The sequence below is a fragment of the Diachasma alloeum genome, unplaced genomic scaffold (assembly GCF_001412515.2).
Source record: "Diachasma alloeum isolate Michigan unplaced genomic scaffold, Dall2.0 Dall_scaffold_00184, whole genome shotgun sequence".
Lineage (NCBI taxonomy): Eukaryota > Metazoa > Arthropoda > Insecta > Hymenoptera > Braconidae > Diachasma > Diachasma alloeum.
In genome coordinates, this window is record NW_021680350.1 from 41,308 (window position 1) to 64,293 (window position 22,986).

Here is a 22,986-nt window from a genome sequence, read left to right on the forward strand (position 1 = left end):
ACAAAGACTTGGTAACTCTTCAAAAAATTGTAGAGAAAAAATAAATAAATAAAAAATATGAGTAGAGGACGTTTGGATGTATTTAAACTCTATATAAAGGAGTTCAAATAGGATCTGTAATGATTTTTCTTTGGCCTCAACAAATACTCAATAAACCCTAACCCAGAAGTCTCGATTATCCAAACACGGCCAACTCATTACCTTCGTTCTCGTAATCCGACAAGTCTGAAACGCCAAAAACCCTAACGCTAAAACTGAACTCCGGGAACAATCAGCAGCTCATCCAATCCTTACTTCGTGTATTTAGGGCGCCAGCCGATTTTTAGCAACGCGGAATCGACAAACCGCAACCGGAACCGTATTTTCTTAAAACTAAATACTGATTGTCCCCAAAAATCCAATAACGACAAGAAACATATCGCAAACTATACGCAGAAATGTGGATTACGAGGGTACGGGATTTACTCGGCTGCTCAGTGTGCGGGTCGTGGAGAGAGGGGTGGATTCGTGGACGAGAACATCAATTAACAAAGCCAATCATCGATCGAGAAACCAATAAACCAATGTCTTAAATTCTGAACGGGATAGGTAAGGTCGATATTGAATAATAAACATAATGATACTGACGCGTTTCGCTATTGCCGATATTAATACAAATCGTAAATTCGTACAACTACAAAATTACATCAATATGACTCAAAATAATTTTAAATACTCTAAAATGATCCATTAAACTCCAAAAAGACTCGAAAGATGCAAATAATAATTTTAAGGATAAAATAAAAAAAAAGAAAGCGATCCCAATCCAAAGCTGATAGAGAGAAGCAAAGGTATTGTCCACGAGGGGAACACGAATCCGAGAGAGAGAGACTATAGGAAGGTAGCGTACGTGCGAGAGAGAGCGAATGAGGTAGATACGCGAAATAATAATAAAAAAAAGAGAGTTCACGAAAAGGTATTAATTTTTCTCTTATTTTTCGACTGTAATTAATCGAATTCCGAATTCCAGAGCGGCTTTGTAATGGTTTCCCTAACTCTTGCGCCATTTGAAACGTATTAAAATCGGGAATCTCATTCACCGAAAAGGTAGCAAAAATGAGCTAGGGAGCTTGAATCAGCCACGTGGCTGATTTACCGGAAAGGAGCGTTTCTAACCCGGAAATGGAGGTTTTCTCCATGAAAATAGGTAGCTTACGGTCTCCAATAATTTCCAAAATAATAGGTAGCTTATTCATGAACGTAAGAGAGCTTAGATAATTTTATTGTTCTGGATTCCAACCATAAAGTAAAGATAACTAAAAAGATAGCGTCCCCATGCCCAACCGGAATCCAAAACTCAACGAACGTTAGAGAGCATTAAAACGCGAAAAAGGTAGCTTCAGAACAATTCAGGTAGCATCATTTTTCCTCCAGAACTCTCGTGAGTCGGAGAAATATAAAGAAATAGGTAGCGTAGAATAATTACGTAAAGAGAGCGAAAAAAGGTAGCAAGCAAAAAGGTAGCAATGAAGTAGGTAGCGAGTTGCATCAATCGCCGTAGCGAGACGCCTAAAGCATGAAATTTAGCCTAAAAGTTACGGTAGGTAGCCCTATTACTATTCGGATTTATTCAGGTAGCGTAATTATCATTTAAATAATCTCAGGTAGCTTCCAGGGAGCATTTAGGTTTGTTTGAAGAGTTTTCTGTCCTTCAAACCATGAGTATCGGTGTTGGCGTCATTCCGAGAGGTAGCGACGCCATTCCGCGTGGTCCAACTGCTTTACCGAAAAACCGCACTATTTCACTTTTAATCACTCCTAAATAAGTACACGAGTACTTACCATGGTCTGGAGCGTTGATTTTGACTGAATTTGGATCACGGGGCCTCGATAATTACCTCGAAAGAGAACTTGTTCAGGGAGCTAAATCGACTCGTACCTCACTCTTAGTCGTCCGGGTGGATACTGTAATGGCGACTATCGCGTGTGTCCGCTCGGGCCTGTTGCATAGTGGTGGGGAGTCTGGGGGAGACTAGCCCCGTACGGTGCTGACTCGAGTGCCGGAGACGCGAACTATCGATTCCCGGGGTAATTGTGCGCGAAGTATTTAAAGATTTAAATTTAAATTCTCCTATGATTGATTTTAATTATTTTAATTGAACAAAACTGTAATTACTTGAACTCAACGTGAAACTGAGATGGCGGAGCGGGTCTTCACTCCGTCTACGACCGGAATAAGGTAGCTTATCTACAGAGGGCACTCTCCGGAGAGGAATTAGGACTTTACCAACGAAAACTCAAACGCAAACTTAACTAAACTAAAAGCCCAATGGCGATCCGTTTCGACGACTGGGCAATCGTCTCCACGGCCTTCCAACTGAAAGCCCTAACACTCTCGCTCAAGGGAGCGCAAGCATTTCAACTCGACCTATGTACTCACTCTATCGACAAACCAAAAAGGGTTACGGGAAACACTGGGTAGCACATTATCTTGGCCAAATATCCCACGGTGATATCCTGATCCTTAACCGAATTTACGTAGGAAAATCTCAAAATTACTAAACTTTAACTCAACAAAAATGACTCGAAAAAAAGAAATATCTGCAAAATATCTGGTTTATTTAATGAAGTTATTTAATGAATATTATTCTCAAAATTTAGGGAATCGATTCACGCGATAGGTAACCAATTTAGGTAGTTTTCCGAACTTAAGGTAGCTCTGAAGTAGAGTTAAGGTAGCAGGTAGCTCTAATTCTCCGTATAGATTTTTATCACGACAAAAAGGTAACGGTTTATAAAATCTTACTCTCTCTCTCTCTCTCTCTCTCTTTCTCTCTCTCTCTTTCTATACATAAATACCCTGGAGTTCCGCAGGTGACGAATTCGCCTGGAATTTCGTCACAGATCAGAACCAATTATATGTACGCGCATATCATATCCCACAAAATTATTCATGTTCGTTAGAAATGAACCTTTAATTCTTTGGAGAATCGTTAAAAATTTGAAAAACAAGAAAGGTCGATTAGAGGCCAAGGAAGCCCATGAAATCAGGGATTCTACTTACTACAAGGCTATTCTCTCAAGGTAAAGAGAGTTCTAATTGACTGGATGCAATCTGAGAAATGCTTGGATTAAAAACAAAGGTGTGAGAAACCCTTGTTTTTTTCTTTTAATAAGTGATGATACTGTTCATTGGTTTTGCTAAGAGTCATATGAGGCCCTAGCTTCAAAAGAAGCTGCAAATTGATTGAAAAATCTCTGAAAGAATACAGATGAGTTCCACTGGGGAGAAGAAGAATACGTCGATTTACAGTTTTTCAATTATAATGTCGTATTTTATCAATTGTTAGGTATATAATAAGCCGAGGAGTCAGGGCAATAGCAGAAGCCTCTTGTAAGGCGAGAGTGGAGGGTTTTACTAAATACCTTATGGATCCCCAGGGGCACAATCATTGAACAAAATAGGGAGTGTAGATAAATGGATAGATACCCAGCTTACACTTCAACATTGAGTATCACTTGCAAAAATGGTCAATGTGATGCGACTATGAGTTTAGATGTTTTGACATCTTTTATAATTTTTTATTATTATCAATAATATTATTATTATGCTTTTTGTTTTGTGAATTATGGAGGATTTTCAATCGGGATTAAAAGTATCTATCTGTCAAGTATCTGAAATCACTTCTCTATTGGAGAAATTCTTCAAATTCAGCACTAATTTGTAAGGCAAAGGCAGCGNCAGCTTACACTTCAACATTGAGTATCACTTGCAAAAATGGTCAATGTGATGCGACTATGAGTTTAGATGTTTTGACATCTTTTATAATTTTTTATTATTATCAATAATATTATTATTATGCTTTTTGTTTTGTGAATTATGGAGGATTTTCAATCGGGATTAAAAGTATCTATCTGTCAAGTATCTGAAATCACTTCTCTATTGGAGAAATTCTTCAAATTCAGCACTAATTTGTAAGGCAAAGGCAGCGAACCTCCGAAAAATCCCAACGTTTAGCAAAATTAAGACAGAAAAGTCTGACAGCTCCATTATTAGGTTAATATGAGTTGTCTGTGATCTCTTTTCTGAATCAAAATTTTCATTAGAGAAGATGAAATCTAAATATAACTAAATGCTTTTTTTTTTATTGTAACTAAATGCTTTTTTGATGTCATCTTAAAAAATTCTGACATAAGGATTTAAGTCTGGGACTTGAATAATGTCCTTATGTTGAATACATGTTAGGATATCATACTCACCATTTTCATTCAAATTTTTCAATAGTTTTGATAAATTTGAGTCCAAAAAGCAATTTTTTCGAGAATTATCTACAGTTACGTTGATGTATAATATCGAAAGGGGAACATTTAAGAATATTTTTCTTACTTATTTTGACCTTTCGATTTTTTAACAAATAGAAGAATAACATTCTTCCTATCAATTCAAATCTGCAGGTTCCCTGCTTGAGAACGTAATTTTATACTGAAAATCGTTTTTCTCTAAGAACAACATTGAAAGAAAAATTTTCAACTCTAGTGTAACATCCATTGTATTAGAAACAAAGTTCAGGACTAGCCCTGTAATGCCTCACTTTCCCAAGGATTCAATTAGAAAACATAACAAGATGGTTTAAATTAATTATGTATTCGTGATTTGAGATACCTCAAAAATATATATCTCTGAATGAATGCTCGTTGCCATAACTTTGCGTTATAGTTCAAAATCATGATGTTCAATCATGATTTTGTATGTATTCATTCATTTGATTATTTGTTGTTATTATATAGAATTTTTTGTTTTTTATTATTATTCCTTCCTGAACAAGATTCAGATATAATAACCGATTTTGTGAGTTTTAGATAATAAATGAAGTTTCCATCGGTTTTAACAATGAAAGTCTGCCCTCAAAAAAAAATTTATGGTCAAAATTGACTTTTGATTGATTTTCTTTTTAAATTTTGATTTTTTTTTATACCAAAAAACATGTGAATCTTCGACTAAGGTTCAAATGGAAATATTTTGTGACAAAGCAATCGAGAAATTCTGTGCATATTTCAGAGTCAATCAAAACATTGGGTGTATCGATTCAAAAAACTAATTTTTAATTCAAAGATCCCTTTTTCTGAACTGTTTATGGTGAGATAAGACAAAATTCAATTTTTTAAAGAACAGCTTTGTCTCTCAATATATATTAATATCAAATACTATATATATATATGTATATATATATATTTTATGAATTTGTAATATTCACCTAATTAATTTTAAGATAATAATTCATAATGGGTTTATGCAAAAAAAGAAAATTGCCACCTCTGACATAATTTCAAGGTTGAGTAATTTTCTCAAAAAATCATTTAAGGCCCGCATGGAGGTTCGAAACCCCTCTCCCCTCCACCCACCCCCCCTCGTCTATGTTCTCTGCCATCTAAGATGGCGTATTTCCCCCACTGTTCTCCGGTACTTTTTGGGGGCAATTTTATAGCCTAAAGGGAATAAAAAAAGAAAAAAGGGCGATGTAGCGCGAATTCTATTTTATTGATTAATTTTTTGAGCCTAATTTTATAAAGAATAAAAAAAAACTCGCGCCGTAAGAAGTAGACAAAGTTTTGGGGGAAGAGTATGCACTGAGGGTAGATAATCTTGTTAGTGTAGATAACCCCGGTCACATTTCACTTCCGACAAAAATTTCACTGAACACAAAATAAATCTAAAAATTTCGCGTATGTAGCGCGATTACAAATTTTTCCCCCGAATTATTAAAACTACACTTATTATAAATAAATAAACACTCGCGAAATAAGAAGTGTACAACGAGCTGGCGATCAGCTGTCATAGCCGAACACTGAGGGAAGATAATCCACGGCGACTCAATGCTCCAGTGAAAATGCGGCAAGTCCCATGCCTACCTAGCGCTCCTTTTTACCGACCGCGACTAAGGCGATGTTTTCACGCCGGCACTGTCATACGGTTCCGTACGATGTAAACACTATTAGAGAAGGGGGTGGGGTGGAGAGGCCGGCGTTTTGCAAATCTCTCCGCACCTCTTTTCACCCACAAATATCTCAAAATTGGCCAATAATGGCCAATTTTTATTTAAAAAAAACAAGTTTTCAGGGAAAGAAGTTTTTTGAGGATCGAAAAGATTCTTTTTTTATTTTATTTTCAATTAGGGGTGTTTTTAACAAAAGTTGCGGAATTTTTTCACGGGGGGCGACTCCGTATGGGGGAAAGTGAATGATATGGGCCGATAATAATCATCATTATTTTGTCATCACGTGTTGTGTTGTGTTGTGTTGTGTGTGCTTTGGAATCAAACAGGTATGTAAATTTCATTCTTTTTTCACGTTTCTTTTGGTGAATTAATCATTTTGCAATCAATAAATGATTGGCTTTGATTATTGATTAATAATCAAAGCCTTACTCATTTTGTTGATGATTCTTTCACCCATAATATCTCAAAACCAGCAAGAATGATTATATGGTTATGAAACGCGAAAAATGTTTTCCGTTGAGCATCTGTGTGCCAGATGAGAAAAATTTTCAGTAGTAATATCACATGACCTTCAAAATTATCGCATATTTTCTGATTGTTTTGTTGTGTAGCAACGAGAGAGAGAAGTTTCAGAGGTTTGTGTGAAACTCCACCCGTTGATTGTTACTCAGGAAAACAAAAGGAAAATATTTGATGAATTTTGAAGGTCGAGTGATATTCGGCGGATTATTTTTTTCATTCGGACCTGGCCAAACAAAGTGCAGAGTTTCAACTCACATGATAAATTCAATATCGTCTCCATACTGATATGATGATCGTTTTCTATTTCTTTTCATTTTTTCCAAAGAGTTCTTCCCGAATCGACTCATTTTTCATTTTTTTTCTTTCACAGTCCTCTCACTATTTCTTATAATCTCTGACAGTTATTTGATTATAAAAACAATTGAAAAGCTAGAGCGGAATTATCAAAAATGATCAAAAATTGCCAAAAATTGTTAGTAGCATTCTCTTATTCACGTCGAAATACTGCGCTCTGATTAACCAGAATCCGAAAGAAAAAAATAATCATTGAAAGTTTTTTGTGAGTCTCGTTTTGCTCTCAAAAATAAGATAATAATAAGAAATTTGCTCCTGGGCTCCGATTAGCTTCAACATGTCCAAATAGCGTGTCAAAAATTTTTGTAACCCTAATTCCCGTATAAATATGATGTCTCAAAAAATCAATGGAACTAGGTAGGAATATAGGTCTTCATGATACTATAAGACCGATGACGCGCTACGCGCGCTGTATTGTTTGCAGCTATCTCTTATAATTTTCGAGAAAAACAAAAAAAAAAAGAAAAAATCACTTTTATATCGCATTACTTTTGACAGTAGTTTGGGGTTTCAAAGAACTCAAATGTTCCGTAGAACCGATTGCAATTGAAATAAAGCAGCTATCTCTTATAGTTTTCGAGAAAAACAAATAAAAATGAAAAAATCACCTTACGTCACCTGATACCACATTCTACGTGACGGGGGCGCTTGAATTTTCCGCCCCGAGTGCGATGACAACCTATTGGCCAATGAGGAATTAGTCTTACGCGTTTCCAGATATTTTAACTCGGACGAACGTTACTGTTGTGTTTGTGTTTTCTTATGAGCAATCCACCCCAAAATTTTCACTTTTTTTTCTTTTTTTTCACATTAGAGGAAAATTAGATTTTTGAAGAATTTGCATTTTTTTTACGATTTCGCTGCCAAAAATAAATCAAATTTTTTTGCGCTCAGTCTCAAGATTTTCCATAGTACTATAAACTCTCAGCAACGAAATTTGGATACCTTCAAATCTCAAACTCAATTTGATGAAAAAAAAATAAAATGTTACAACGTGGAATCAGCCATTTATAATTTTTTCATGTTATAGTTAACGATGTCCGACACCCAGGAGAGCGGAAAGGAGTTTGAGAGACGAGGAGAGATAGAGAGGGAGCAGGAGAGAGAAAGGCAGAGGAGGGAAAGACAGAGGAGAGGAAGGCTGGAGAGGAGAAGTGAGGAGAGGAGGAGTGGGGAGAGAGGAAGGGCGGGGAGAAGCCGGGAGAGTAGAAGTGAGGAGAGAGGAAGGGCGGCGAGGAGAAGTGAGGAGAGAGGAAGGGCGGCAAGGAGAAGTCAGGAGAGAGGAAGGGCGGAGAGAAGACAGGAGCGAGGAAGAGCGGAGAGGGGCAATGTCGTTCCGAACCCGGTTTTCCGGGTTCCGGAAAAAAATTCAAGGACGGTGGCGGGAAGGAGTCAGGGGAAAGAGGAGCAGAGGGATCAGACGAGGAGAGGAAATGGGAAAGCAGGTGGAGGTAGATCGGGGAATCGGAAAGGAGGGAGCCAGAGGAAGCAGAACTGGAGGAGAAATAAGTGAGAATAACTAACAAATTCATTACAGTTTTTCCATTAATAATTTATTCTACTAACAAACATTGATCATTTTCTCTTACAGAAAAGAACAGAACCAGAAGATCGGAGCGGCAACAACTGCGGCGGGGCCAAGTCCTGCGCCGCCAGTTGACAGGACGTTGGCTCGCCTGCAATCCCTCATCCCTCCTGGAAGTTCCCCGATCTTCCACATCACCAACCTCCACCTGCATTGAGGGAGAGTTTTTTTTTTATTAAAAATTGAAAAAAAAATAAAAATAAATAAATAAATTAAAAATAAAATGACTTTGTCGAGTTTATTTTACTTGAGGCTCACCTGCGTCATGTAACGAATCGCCCAGGTCAACTTCCAGTACTCTCCTTGTCAATTTTCTGTAGAATAATTTGAGGGGGGGGGGGGGAAAGGGAAAATACTAAAATAAGTGGAGACATAAATCGTGATAAGGCTCATGAAAACCGGGAAAATTATCCATAATCGTTGAGAAAAAGTTCCTATGGAATTTGAGGATGTTATATCGGTCGAAAAAAGAGGTAATGTCGAATAATCTTCTAAAAATTCGCAGGACAAATACAGTGGAAACGTAGATGAATCCTCTGGAGAACTTTCTATACAATATTCTCCAACAGAGTCTTAAAAAAGTTGTAGGAAATTATGTAAGAATCTTAACGGAACAGTCTTCTATGTTTTCCAGTATAAAATTTGCGAGAAAATAGTTCACTAGAACACAGGGGAAAATTGGAAAGTATTGACAACGCCTTGATGGATGTCCGTGGAAACTCCCTGCAAAATATCGGAAAAACATGAAAAAAGGTCTCAAAAAATCTGGATCAATTACTAGAAACGTTGAGCATGAACATTCTGGAATATTATCACTTATCTTTTCTATTGAAAATCCCACTGAATATCCAATGTTTCAGAGGATTCTTTCAGATACATCCAGTCTTTCAGAGGAATCGTAAAAAGCGTGGAAACCCGAAATGGAGTAAAATTATTAGATTGTAGGAAGATTCGAACATTTTATGAGCATCAAACGAGGGAATCTTATCGGGAAGTTATCTGAAAGTGAAAAATTCCTGTCAATTGTTAGCTACTGAGATTATTAGTATTTCCAGGAGATGCCACGTGGAGGCCATTGACTTGGTAGCGTAGGATATTCAATTGATAGAGAAACTGCTTTTCATGACAAATTTCATGTAAACGATAGACTTGTAATCATTCCAGTACAATTGTTCTCCACTTTAGAAAAGAAATCGAATATGCTACGCTACGATCTCCCACAATAATTGATCTTGTGTTGAAAGACCAAGGCACACACTCCCATAAATTTTGCTTCAACTCTGCAAAGTGGAGTAGTTCAAACCAGAAGAGGCCAGAAGATATTACAACATGGCGTACCCTTCTGGAAATTGTGCCGGAACAAGAACATGTCCAGATGTTATGAGGCTTGACACTTCTACTAGCAATACTTCATGCCAGAAAAATGACAAGATCTGTGATCTGTACATCTAAACTAGCTTTTCATCGTAAACCAGGAAATGTCAATGTATTTCTGGACAAGTTCTGTTGTACAATAATGACAGAGGAGGTCTATAACTCGACTGTCAAGACGGCCTACACTAGAAGTAAAAACAATATCCAATGGATATTGCCTACGACTGGAAAGGCATAACTTTTATTTCAAAGAATTCTACACCAGAAGTAAAAAGGATATCTAACAGGTATCCTTCACGACTGGAGGAAAGATTTCTTGTACACGGAGAGAGAAATTTCATAAAAATTACCCATTTTTTTATTCCTCAGAGGCAATTTTGAGAAGCTGTTGACTAATTTTTATCCAAAATCACATAACTTTTTATGGATTTCCCGTAATGTTTATATGCATTGCTTGAAAAATTCTGAAATGGTTACGTAAATTTTCCGAATTGGCTCGCGCACTACGAGTCTCGTAATTTTTACTTAGAAATTTCTCTCCGTGAAACTATCAAATTCACTTCATGCAACTGGGAACTGCCTGTGACTCTTGCAAAACGGTTCTGGCGGCTGTGATTCCTTGCAAAGCGATGTTTTGTTGGCAGCAGCGATCACAGACCCTAGTCAGGCGGCTTGGTCTGGCTAGAACAACATGGCTGAGAGCGTCCAGCGCAAATTGGTAATCTGAAACATTGGTAGGCGTTTAGACACTATTGTATTTTTCAGACAGACCCTGAAGTGACCATGCGTAACACAATCATTCTCAAACCCTCATGCTAGTTGCCAAACACCAACTTTGATATCAATCATCACGTTGAGAATGGATTGAGTAAGTCAAGGCTCAGCGAAAGCAGTTCTGTACGTTCCAAAGCTAAAGCGTCCGACAGAGAAGGAATTTCAACGATACAATCCGATCTGAGTGGAAAATGTTTGATAATCCTAGTCCTGAGCAAATGTTCCAAATGCGGGCGCATTTTTTCTTGATCATAACTAACTATTAGAGGATCTATACCATGCATAAGACTGACAGCAAATGCGATTGCGTACACTCCGCAATCCTGACCATTTTCTTGGAGCTCCACTTCTGGAAACATGACTGGATCACTTTCAAAGGAAAAGTGTGGGAACAAACGTTCAAGGAAATCCTGATATGCAGGAATGAAATTCCTTGTATACAGAGAAGAGTCATAGATACGAATGCAATCAGTGTCGTAGTATGCACATACCCAATGGTTCTCGTTACGATTCAAGATTTGAATATGCTTTCGAATCTGATCTAAAGGTTTAATGGCATCAACGTTTTCACGTAAACTCGGACTAATATATTCAAATAATCCTCGTGAGTGACCCATCATGAGTCTCCCAAAGAGATCAACATGGAATACCTCCAACCATTGATTATCTCTGATCAAAGAGAATTCTCTCTCTGTAATGAATTCGGGGACAAACTCCAACAAAGCCTCATTCCTATTCGTAATGAATTTATCAATACTGGAACTTGCATGTAGTGCAGCCGAGGTTGTCGACGTCCTAGTAAGTTTTACTCCATCAGGAATTTGTAACTCGTGTGGGTTGGATACTTGATGGCCATCGGAGTTATTCGTAACAATATTATCGTCACTAGGCAGTGCTTTGCGGGAGCTCCTTCGAGGCTTGGGCGGACAATTAGGATGAGATTGACAGAGATCAGTTTCTGAAGGATGGTTCGGATTGAGAGATTTTCTGACGTGATTCTTTACTATCTCGAAGCGGTAAACCTCGCTCGAATCGACTGTCGAGAATTTCATCCAGCATTACTTCCTCATAGAATTTTTTTAAATTCGGCAACATTTCCTCAGAAAAAAAATTTTCATCTCGCTTGACTTGTATTTGAAGATTGATTGTCGAACTGCCTATGACAAAGGCGCAGTATCTTCTTTCTGTTATATTCAGACATCCCTGAATATGATAGTAGATCTCATGAGTGGTATTTAAAGTATCGCGAGTCTTGTTGAACATTCTTTGGACTTCGCTATTTTTGGTAGTGAAGAAATCAGTGTAATTGGTAATGCCACTTTCCTTCTTCAGACAGTGAATGATAACAATACCATCCTCACCAATCAAACCATCAGGTTTCGCTCCTAGGAACGGAGTAGCACCGTCAATAAATATTCCCATCTCTTCCTGAGCTCCTACCTGCTTGAGAATAGGTCCTTTAGTATCAATCTCATGCTGAAGAGTTGACTCCTTTGGATTTCCTGGATATAGAATTGCACTAACAATCGCTCCTGAAGGGGTGCTACTTCGCCGACTACAAATCTTCTTAAAATCTCTACTGAGAATAAGCCGTCTAGCTAGGTTGAAGCGAACTAATTCATGCTTTCTTGAATTAACTAACACATCGTCTCTTGTTCTCTGCCATTCCAAGAGTTGAGCATAATGCGCTTCCTTACGCATCGCTCTTTCTTCTTCTGATATGTCGTCAACAACCGGATTGATACCATAATCACCGGATATCTCCATGTTGTTGGTTTCCGTCGATGTACGATGGTGGAAAGATCTATCTTTCCTGTATTTACGATTGAAAATATTTTTAGCCTTTCTGTTTTTTTCCAGTTTTGTTACGACGTTCGGAACAGTTTTCCCCAGGTGCTTGAGCACGCCTGAGACAACTTCGCCCGTACTGGCTTGAATTACGGTCATACCAAGTCGTGCTTCTAACATTCCTTTCAATTGGACATTGACACGTTTACCGTATATATACTTGCATAGAACAGAATGCAAGTTCTCAACGCCGTTGGTCGTATAATCCAGGAGTAAATCTTTGGCGTGGCACCGATAATTCTCAAATACTTTATTTATTAAATTCATAAATCCAGTCCTTTCGAAGAGTGATACTCGGTTTGTTTTCCCAGGTTTGATGAGTCCGTCACAAAAGTAGGGATCACATCTATCATGTTGGCCGAGGACATGATAAGGAGTATTCATAATGTCCGATTGCAATTTATAAACCCTGTCTTCTTCAGGAATATCTTGAGTTCTCCAGTGTTTAGCAGCGCAAGACACACCCCTCCTCATTGCATAGACGGAGTCTTTTAGGATATTTGCGCAAATTTTTTTCTCCTGGTCATGGCCCACTCCTGTTTCAGCTATTCTTAGGAGTGCTTTATTTTGATTTTTGTAGAAATGCTTCATACAACGTCCTCTTTGAATCAACTGTTTTCCTTTGTACACATCATTCGAGCGTACTTTATGGTATGTACTGCTGTCTCCATCAGAAACTAAACGTGAATACATCAACCCATTCTCTTCAACGCTTCTCTTGCATCCGTCAACGATGATGTCACTTTCCATACTCAGAACGCTCTTATGTTCAGGATGATTTACCCAGCAACGATGTTCGGCGGGTGGAACCCCCCTCTTTTTAGCCCGAGCACACACTAAGCAGTATTTTCCTCTATAGTCGGCAAAAAGAGGTTTTTTATTTCGAACGCCGATGATTTCGGCCGTACCTGACTGGGATTTTGCGCCTTTTCCATAAGATCGGCAGACCCACATGCCATCGCTCTCACCCTCACATGTAGGAATACCGTCAACGACAGTCCCTAAATCTTCCGCAATTTTCCTCTCTTCAGCAGCATTTTTCTTCATTTGTTCCTTCGAAGTAAGTACGACTGCATCATTTATTTCAGCTTCGTAGCGTTGCCACGTTTTGAAATCCATGCAATGAACAGAAAAACCACTCGCAGTCAATTCCTTCAGTGCTGCATGGCCTTGTCCGATTGCCATTGCGCCTAACACAGCAGATCTGTTAATATCTAAGTATTCCGAATTTCGGGATTCTGACGGAATTTTAATTTTTTTCTGGCATAATTTACAAGTCAATGTGAACTTAGCAAAGAACCCACTATTGGAGACGTTTGTAATATCAAAGTTGTCCAGATTTGCACAAGTATCAGGTTCGTGAATATGTCCACGAATAGTAGATTTCACTTGTTCAAAAAAGTAATCCATTTTCACGATGTGTCGTGAGTCTTTGAGATTACATCCTCCGTTATCGGATGGTTTATCATTATCAGTCTTACCACTTGACGGTTCTACATTGATACCGTTGCTATTGGCAGAATAGTCTTCATGGCTGGCATCATGTGTATTTCCAGCCACTGTCCCACGAGTTTGAATCGTTTCGGGCTCAATTCCATCACGAACTTGTGGGTAGCTCGGCGGAACTCCGAGAACGGAATCATTCTGTTGATCGATGTTTTCCTCTGAGGTGTCGCGATACAACATCCCTTCAGTAAGGTTCGCCAAGAAAGAGTCTAGAGAAGTATCTGTGGACGTTGGACTCATTCGGTGAGAGACGCTCGGAATATTGACGGCAACTTCTTCAGCAGGAAGTGATGTTGCATGATCTATCTTTTTCCTCTTCCTTTTTCCAGAATTTGTGAGAGCTTGATTGACTTCCAATGTTTCCATAGGAGTGACGTCATTTTCCAAGGATCTCTCCGATGATCTGTTTGAATAATTTTCTTCTGCACGTTGATTTCTTGATATTTTCGATGTCAATGTTTGGATTTGCGATTGAACTAGCTGCCTGCGCCTGTATACACTATTATCAGTCTCATAATCAAATCCAGGGAGATCTGAACCTGAGAAATCCACCTGTGCCTGACCAATGTGAGATACTAACAGGGAATCATTCGTCACACTCTGTGTTTCACACTCTTCGAGTAACGTTCCAATTATCTGCCGATGCCTTGGAGACGTAGAGCTAGCTTCAGCAGCGAAACCGATAATATCGGTATCTGAGGAGCTCGCATGTGAAGGTTGAGATGAAGTCTTTGATTCCAGTGGTCGAAGTGTACCCCCAATAATCTCCATTTGTCTTGAAGGAGTAGAGCTGGCTGCGAGGTCGAAACCAATACTATCGGTATGAGAGGAACTTGCCTGCGAAGCACAAGTGAAAGAAGTTAGTGGAGAATCGATGGAAGTTGACGATTCTAATTGTTGAATAGTTGCTGTGATCTGCTGCCTATGTCTAGATGGCGTATTCCTCATATCTTCAAAGAAACCTATACAATCGGTGCCTGCAGAACTCGCCGGAGACTGACGGCTGGAAACGAGAGCCGTATGTTCTCCGATGGCATGTGATGCCAGGCTTCTTCCACAATCAGGTGTAGGGATCTCTGATTCCAAAGTTCGAAGTTCCGTTTCAAGCCATTGCCTACGTCGGAACGGACTACTGCTTGTATCTTGGTAGAAACCCATACAATCGGTGCCTACAGAACTCGCCGGAGACTGATGACTGGAGACGACAGCCGTATGTTCAGTGCCTCTGGTGGCATGTGATTCCAGACTTCTTGTACGATCATCTGCGGATATTGGCGATTTCGAATGTTGAACTGTGCAAATTGCCTGTGGTTGTCGATTGAAGTCAACAGCTGTATGAAAATCGCTTCCTATGTTATCTAAGTTCACCCCGTTATTTTCAACTTCTGTAACAGGGCCCGCCTCCTTGATATCGTTAGTTTTTTTAGCTTGTCTCCTATAAAAAAATTACTCAATATGAAGGCAGCCCATCACCAAGCTCACAATTCATTCCAATATCATCTACCATAATAACAAACATACATGAAAATAATCCAAACGTCAGACAAAAAACATTAAATTATTTAGGACAGTACTCATAATTCAACTCTGCTTTGACCGGATCGGAGCTTCGTAACCTTTAGCTATTTCTAGTGACTCTTGTTACATTTTATCCTTCCCTTTGCGACTTTGAAGATGTTTGACTCTACTGGTAATGGCCCTTATAACGCTTGACTCTCCCCCTACTGACTCTTGTCCGATTTCATGTTTCCCCTTGTGACTCTCGTGATTTTGAGGCTTGTCACTCCAAGTAATTCTCCCGATGTTTGCTTCCGGGCAGAAGTTGTGTAATGGTGATTTTTTTCGATTCGCTAATTTTATGTGGAAAAACTTAGAAATGCCATAAAACGTGAATAAATGATATTAAAAAAAACGTCTGTATGTATGTGTGTAAGTATGTTCTCGTTTGCCCCGTTATTTAGAAAACGGTCAGTGCAATCAACTTGAAATTAGTAGCTAATTGGTACTATTGATCCTCACAACTAGTACAAATTTCAACTCGATCGATCAAGCGGTTCCTGAGATATAGAGATTCCTTGAAACTCATTTTTGCCTGTATTTCCTAATTCGTTTGGCCGATTCGACTTTTTTTTTTTAAATACCCGCGATAGGACTTACGTAATTGGATCACAAAACGCCGATGACACTCCAAGTAATGTAGATTCATTCTTTTTTTTAAAATTTTTTTGCTGNGAAACTTGAAACTTGGTACGATTTTAGGTTTTGTGATATCAAAATTTAGTATTTCGAATGAGCGAAATCGGACCAGTAGTTTCGGAGATATTCGACTTCCTTCGCAAAACATTGTTGCTCAATATCTCAAAAATAACTGGTCTGATTCAATTTTTTTTCCACAAAACGAGTGGCTCGATGTCCGTCAAAACTTTTAATTAATTTTCAGCTCGATTGACCAAGGGATTCCTGAGATCTAGTGCTTCCTGAAAAATCTTTTTTTGCTGATATTTTCAATACAGTTTGACCAATTCGATTTTTTTTTAATACTCGTTGTGATGTAATGAAATTGCGATCCAATCAAATTGGTACAAATAAAAATTCNATTTTTAGATTTATTTTGTGTTCAGTGAAATTTTTGTCGGAAGTGAAATGTGACCGGGGTTATCTACACTAACAAGATTATCTACCCTCAGTGCATACTCTTCCCCCAAAACTTTGTCTACTTCTTACGGCGCGAGTTTTTTTTTATTCTTTATAAAATTAGGCTCAAAAAATTAATCAATAAAATAGAATTCGCGCTACATCGCCCTTTTTTCTTTTTTTATTCCCTTTAGGCTATAAAATTGCCCCCAAAAAGTACCGGAGAACAGTGGGGGAAATACGCCATCTTAGATGGCAGAGAACATAGACGAGGGGGGGTGGGTGGAGGGGAGAGGGGTTTCGAACCTCCATGCGGGCCTTAATTTCGAAGTGGAACTGTTTTACATATTTGATGTTTGGCAGTTTCAGCCTGTTTACAGTTCTAAGGATCTTTGAGCTAAGCCCATTCCGTTTGAGAAAATGCACATTGGCTTTGTGAGGGATATATTTAAATAAGGTAAAATTATGTTCTCATATTTTCTGTAGTTCACTGATTATTCAGTTATATTAAGAGCTATGAGATCCTTTTTGACTCAATGAATGAAAAAATAAAATAAAAATAAATTCAAATTAAATCTGAGCCAGAAGCATCCAGGTTCCTATCCAGAGATCAGTATTGAAATCTTCTTAGTGACTTGACATCATTCACAACCAACTTGAGGATTTATCTCAACGTTGACAAGTCAGAAAATTATGATAGTTCATTTATGAATGACATTATCTTTCGTCAATTTAATTGAGAAGAGTAGAACTTCAATATTCAGAGTTGGACCTTGGAGAGAGAGGATTTTCTCCGCGAATATTGATTCTGTAAATCTGTTTTTGTTGCATAAAATACGAATTGTTCACTCGTAATTTTAATCAATTATTTCTATCAAAAACAAACAAATGTTTGTTGTGTCTTATTTACCTATCAATTATATCATCTGGGCACTAGGTCAGGATGAAGGCCAACTCCATTTCATTGGAATCATCTTCTCACTCATTAAAACATCCTCGAACCATATGTGAAGATGCTTCGTGTATCCCTGATTCAGGATTAACAAAGTTTGATCCCAATAGATTGGAGATCTCCAAAGTTTTAAAATATTTTGTCACTTTGACAACATCTCGAGACTTATTTTATGAGATTTTATGATGATTTCGAAAAATCAGGAAAAAACCTGATAAATCTGTGGATTTTGTTTTCTATGGAAAGGAATCAAACTTCCCAATACACTGGTTGTCATTGCCACCTTCGGGCAATTGTTACCAGTCAACAAATTATCATTATGAAGTTTTTCCATATAAACTAATTGAATAAGTTTATTAAAAACTATTACGTATTACAAACATTCATGTTTGTTTATTTCTTTATTATTATTATTTAATATTGCTGATTTCAGCTGGGGTTGACCTCTGGCGTTAGCCAGATAGACCATTGTCAATGGTTTAGATATCTAGATACCAATGCACTGGTTGTCATTGCCTCCTTCGTGCAATTGTCACCAATCAGGACGCGCAAACGTGACTCATTCATGTCGAGTAACCGCAGCCGTAATAAAAATTAAAAATGACAAAAGTAATTTTAACTCAAAAAATTGAATATTACCTTTCGAGGTCACATCGCACTTGTGGAGCAATAGTTTCTCCCGGTGTGACATTTCTCGTAGGATTACTCCTGAAGGCTCACTTCTTTTCGTTCTAATATTTGTCCACATTTTATAATGAAAAAAGTTGATAATCAATTGATTTTTAGTAAATATAAATACTCTCTATCGTGTGTCTCTTTCGAGCACAAAAAACGTTATGAAAACGACAGGTCTATAGTGGCGCCACCAAGCCCTCATGGGGCACTTTTTTGAATTGCTCTCTAAACTTGTGGCTGCATGATCAGCGGTACTACCAGTAAATATCAGGATTGTAATCCCGAGAACGAGACTGAAATATAATAGCCTTTATGTCGCGCCGTGCAATAAGTCGAGTTTATCGCACGCTACGCTTCGCGCAGTCTGCTCAAAACTCGACTTCTGCACGACTTGACATAAAATATTATAGAGCACTCGGTAATAAATTTCGTTTTCAACGAATGTGTGTAAACTACACATTCGTTGAAAACGAAATTTGTGCCCTTGTACTCTAATGTACTATTTTGTATACAATGAGATTTTTTTTATTAGGGAATTTTCATTTCAATAATTCCAACATTCCTCTCCTTTTCTCACTCTCGATAATTCAACATGCCGCAGGGCCTACCGGATAGGCCGACTTAGATGTGCGAGTAAGGCTGCGCAATAGTCTCACTAGTATATCAGCTGAATCAACTCTGTAGAATGGCGATCAACTCTGTAAGTGTGGTGGGGACCGAGCGTAGTAGTATAGTACAGTCCGACTTTTTTTTCTTATCGAGACTGCTTTATAAAGCGGAGTTTATGGAAGAAGGAGTCGGACTGTAGCCGTTCATATTATTCTTAACCCTTAATCAAACAGAAAACCTTGCACATCATCGATTGGAATTTCATTTGCTTTTATTATTTTCAGATATAAAGAAAATATTAAAAAACTATGGACTATATTTCGCGACAGACCTCAACATCCACTAGACGAAGCCATCTGGTGGAGTGAATACGTGATAAGACACAAAGGCGCTCCCTATCTTCAACCAACCAGGCTACCTTGGTACAAACATCACATGGTTGATATCTATGTTTTCTTCGTTATGGTATTCCTAGTTCTATCGTATCTTCTAAGAAAATTAATACAATTTGTAATCATTAGAACTCGAATTCAGTTAAGTTCAATTTCTAAGAAAGTCTTAATGAATTCTCTGATGCGAGAAAAAGAGAAAAATTCCTGATTAGATCAAGCGTTTGAATTTTGCATGGAGCTCATTCCGTCTTTCGAGTTCAAAATGTTTAGTAACGACCCAGCAGCGGCCGTTTTCTCTCATACCATGTTAGCTCTTAGAGTTCCTTCTGCATCGTGTTATTTCTGAGTTCATTTTCTTTAGTTGAGTTTTTTTCTTGCTCTTTATATGAATAATATGTATTCTGATTTCTAATCGAAATAATATTTTTTTACATACTGTACAATAAGAGATTCACGTAGAATGCCAAGCAAGAGCCAGTTATCGGGCGTTTAAAGTTTGAACTAGAGGTAAACATGAATCAAGATAAATTTTCGGGGTAAATCATATGTGTGAGGATGCGAGAAAATGAAAAAAGTCTACTTTGCCAATTCTAGTTATTGAGATATTCATGTTTATCTGTTAAGGAGTTCCATGTAAGCCAATGTGAACGTGTTTTTTTGATCGTCACTAACATCATGCTTTTCTAAGCAATTCGAATCACTTGTAGCTGAAAAAATATGAAATGTCGCTGAGAGTCTCAGGATGTACATAACTCTAATTGACAAAGTCAGCCCTTTTCATGTGGATGGGTAGGGAAGGGTGTGCCTGTGCCGTTCACCTAAGGGAGAATGTCAATTTTACATCCTAACTTCAACACAGAATCCAAACAATCATTTTAATATCCTCTTTCACTACCCAACGAGTTATTTCTCACGCACAAAAATCTAACTTTTGTCAGAATTTACAAAATTAATAAAGAACTGTCGTGAGACCCGATCGAATGATATTATCCGACGTCGGGTAATAACGCTCGGCACAATTCCTATATCGCTCACTCAGTTGCTTATATCATTGGCGCTGCAACCTAACCTAGAACCAGTTACTGTGAATTTACAAACACCAACGCTGAAGTGAAATGAATTTAAAAAATGCTTAAATGTACTCCTCAAAATTAGAAAATGGAATTAATTAAAAAATTTGATATTTGCTATGGGATACTTTAAATTTTAAGATTATTTTTCTGTTAGTTATTCAAGTGGATTCGACTGGTTTCAAAGGGAATAAGTGTCCTAATTCGTTACTCGGGTAGAAATCTCTTCACTCAATCCCCGCTTGTTACACAGTTAAGTCGGAGCTAATAAGTAGACAGTTTGAGCGCGAGCGGAATTTCAGCCGCATCTTCGCTTGAATTTCTACATGGGTAAGAACCAATCGAATAACATGAAAAATAAAATTGATGAATTTCAACTAAACATTTATTATTATTTTGATAAAACATCACAAATATCTGACTTTTTTCATTTTGTTACTTAATAAATATTTTACTTTGTAACTTTATATGTACCCCCACCCTAATCTATCAATGATATTGGAGAAAAACAGTGTAAATTTGTTAATATTTATTTTATAATCTTTCCTGATATATCTCGTGATCGGTGTAGTTGATCCGCGTCGAGCGGCACAAGAGCCAACATAATCCGTCACTCCCTCGATGCTGTAGCATAGTTTTTTATGCTGAGGCTCTCCGCCACAGTCATCAGTGAGACGATGGGGGTCCACACGTAGACGCCTGAGTTGTCAGCTGGCATGTGACTATCGCCGCCCGTGTTTGACTATGTGAGTCTCCCAGACTCGGTAAGTGCATACTCGGCAGTGTGCTCACTAGACTGTTTCAGTATCCAATCATCGGAATTTTTTCTCACCTCGTCGCACGAATACCGTTGCATTTTCGGGTGAAGAAAAACATCCATAAACCGGCGCGCTGTCGGATGATTCTTCACGTGGCTCATCGAGAAAAACTTTTTCCCATAAGAATAATATGTAAAAATCGATCTCTTTCGAATAAGACTTGAATTATATAATCAATAGTTATTTGATCACAATAATTGTTAATAGGGTTTGTTAAAATATATATCATTTACGGAGAGGGATGAAAAAAACGACAGATAATGACTGGGGTAGAGTGCGGAAGTGAGGAGAAAATTAAAATTGTCTCAAGTTGTTGCAATAACGCATTAAAAATGAGGGGAAAAATCTGAAAGGAGTCGTATAACTTCAAAATAAGACAAAAGTTTATTGCAAATGATTTCTCCATTATTCTCAATGTTTTTTCGGTACAATTCATATAACACTTCACGTAATAATTCAGTCGCTGACGCATCTGTGCCTAAAACGTTTTCTGATGACTTGAAATGGTCATAATATCCATTGCATTATATTGATTGACTGATCACTGAATGAGTTCAATCACTTCTTCTTTGATAACGCTCGTTTGGAAAAATCTTGGTTATTTTTTCGATAATCATGGACCAACTGTAAAAAATATTATTTTTGCTCCTCGTCTCGAGTAATACTGTTGTTATATGCCTCCATTAATGCTACCCCACGCTCCGCAGTATCATTTACCACCCTAAATTCTTTCAATAAAATTACGGCATTTTTATATCCCTCATCAGTTGACCATTTCGCTGGATGTAAATCGAGGAACTCACGGGGCAGACCCAACTGTTCAAATAAGAAGAGGGACCTCTCAAAAACGAAATCACTGAGGTTTCTAAAACGTAACGATTTCAATTGTGCCTCTTTGATAATGCATCGTTTGGCATTGTTGCTATTACTAGCTCATTCCCGTAGACATTGTACCATTTGAATTTTATCGTGAGAGGATACCGAATCATCGAACAGTGCGAGTCCAATGCGTTCCTCTGACAAATACCATAAATGTTTTGCGAACTTCGATCTCACCGTAACAGATACTTCTTTATTTATGGTTTCATGATCAATCAAACCATGCAATAATTTCAAATCATTATTTGGGGCTTGGATAGAAAGTGGTGCATCAAACCACGACTGAATATAGAATCTTACAATGAAAAGACACACCTCTCGAAGGGCTTTCTCTTCTTGACTTTGAAGAGTGAATTCATTCCTGAATAGATATATTTTCAGTGAATAAATCGCCTTCGATAGGAATCGTGCATGGTGCATCGCCCCAGGTTTCTTGAAAGTGTAATTGTTTGTTGGTGAGTCTCCAAGAAAAATCCTCGCCAATTCCAATAATTCTCGATAGTCCCCCCTTGGTTGATACATCTGGAATATTAACGAATATTCATTTCAATATGAATGACATCATTGAACGTCGTTCAAACTGGCAGTTCAATCCTCAATACCGCCAATTGGTTGCTGATAAAATCCAAAAGCTGAGTTTTATCTACGTCTTGCAGTCTTTTAACGACAATTCCATCTGTCATGCCTCCTTCGAACTTAGATTTATCAATTTTAATCCAAGCTTTGGGAAACTTGTTGAAAATTGGTACGTTGGGACCAGTTGTTTTACCGAAATACAATTCAAAAACACCCCTCAACAGCAACTCATTGATGTGATGACGGCACGGGAAGTAAAGCAAGGGTCTTCCCAAGGCTTTTTCGAGCAAAACACAAGTCCCGTTATATCGTCCTAGAAACAGGGTATGTTGAAAACATGATGAATAATCGCTCGATTTGTGACAAAACAATAGTTTACCTGTATTAGTGCTGGTTGTGTCAAAACATAAAGCTTTCACGCGATCTGTAACTTCATAATTCTG

General features: G+C 38.0%; 1 protein-coding gene across 3 annotated transcripts in view; it reads left to right on the top strand.

The window, feature by feature from the left end:
• The window catches only part of LOC107047994 (UDP-glucuronosyltransferase 2B31), a 33,479-nt gene extending 12,742 nt beyond the window's left edge, over positions 1-20,737 (top strand). Inside the window, exons 5-6 of one of the 3 annotated variants that reach the window (XM_015270941.1) lie at positions 19,093-19,273; positions 20,428-20,737. In XM_015270941.1, coding sequence (XP_015126427.1) covers positions 19,093-19,273; positions 20,428-20,538 — 292 coding nt within the window. In that variant the 3' untranslated portion in view covers positions 20,539-20,737. Of the gene's footprint in view, positions 1-19,092 lie in introns of all 3 variants that reach the window. The other 2 variants (XM_015270942.1, XM_015270940.1) reach the window with 2 other exon arrangements.
• Positions 20,738-22,986: the final 2,249 nt, after the last annotated feature.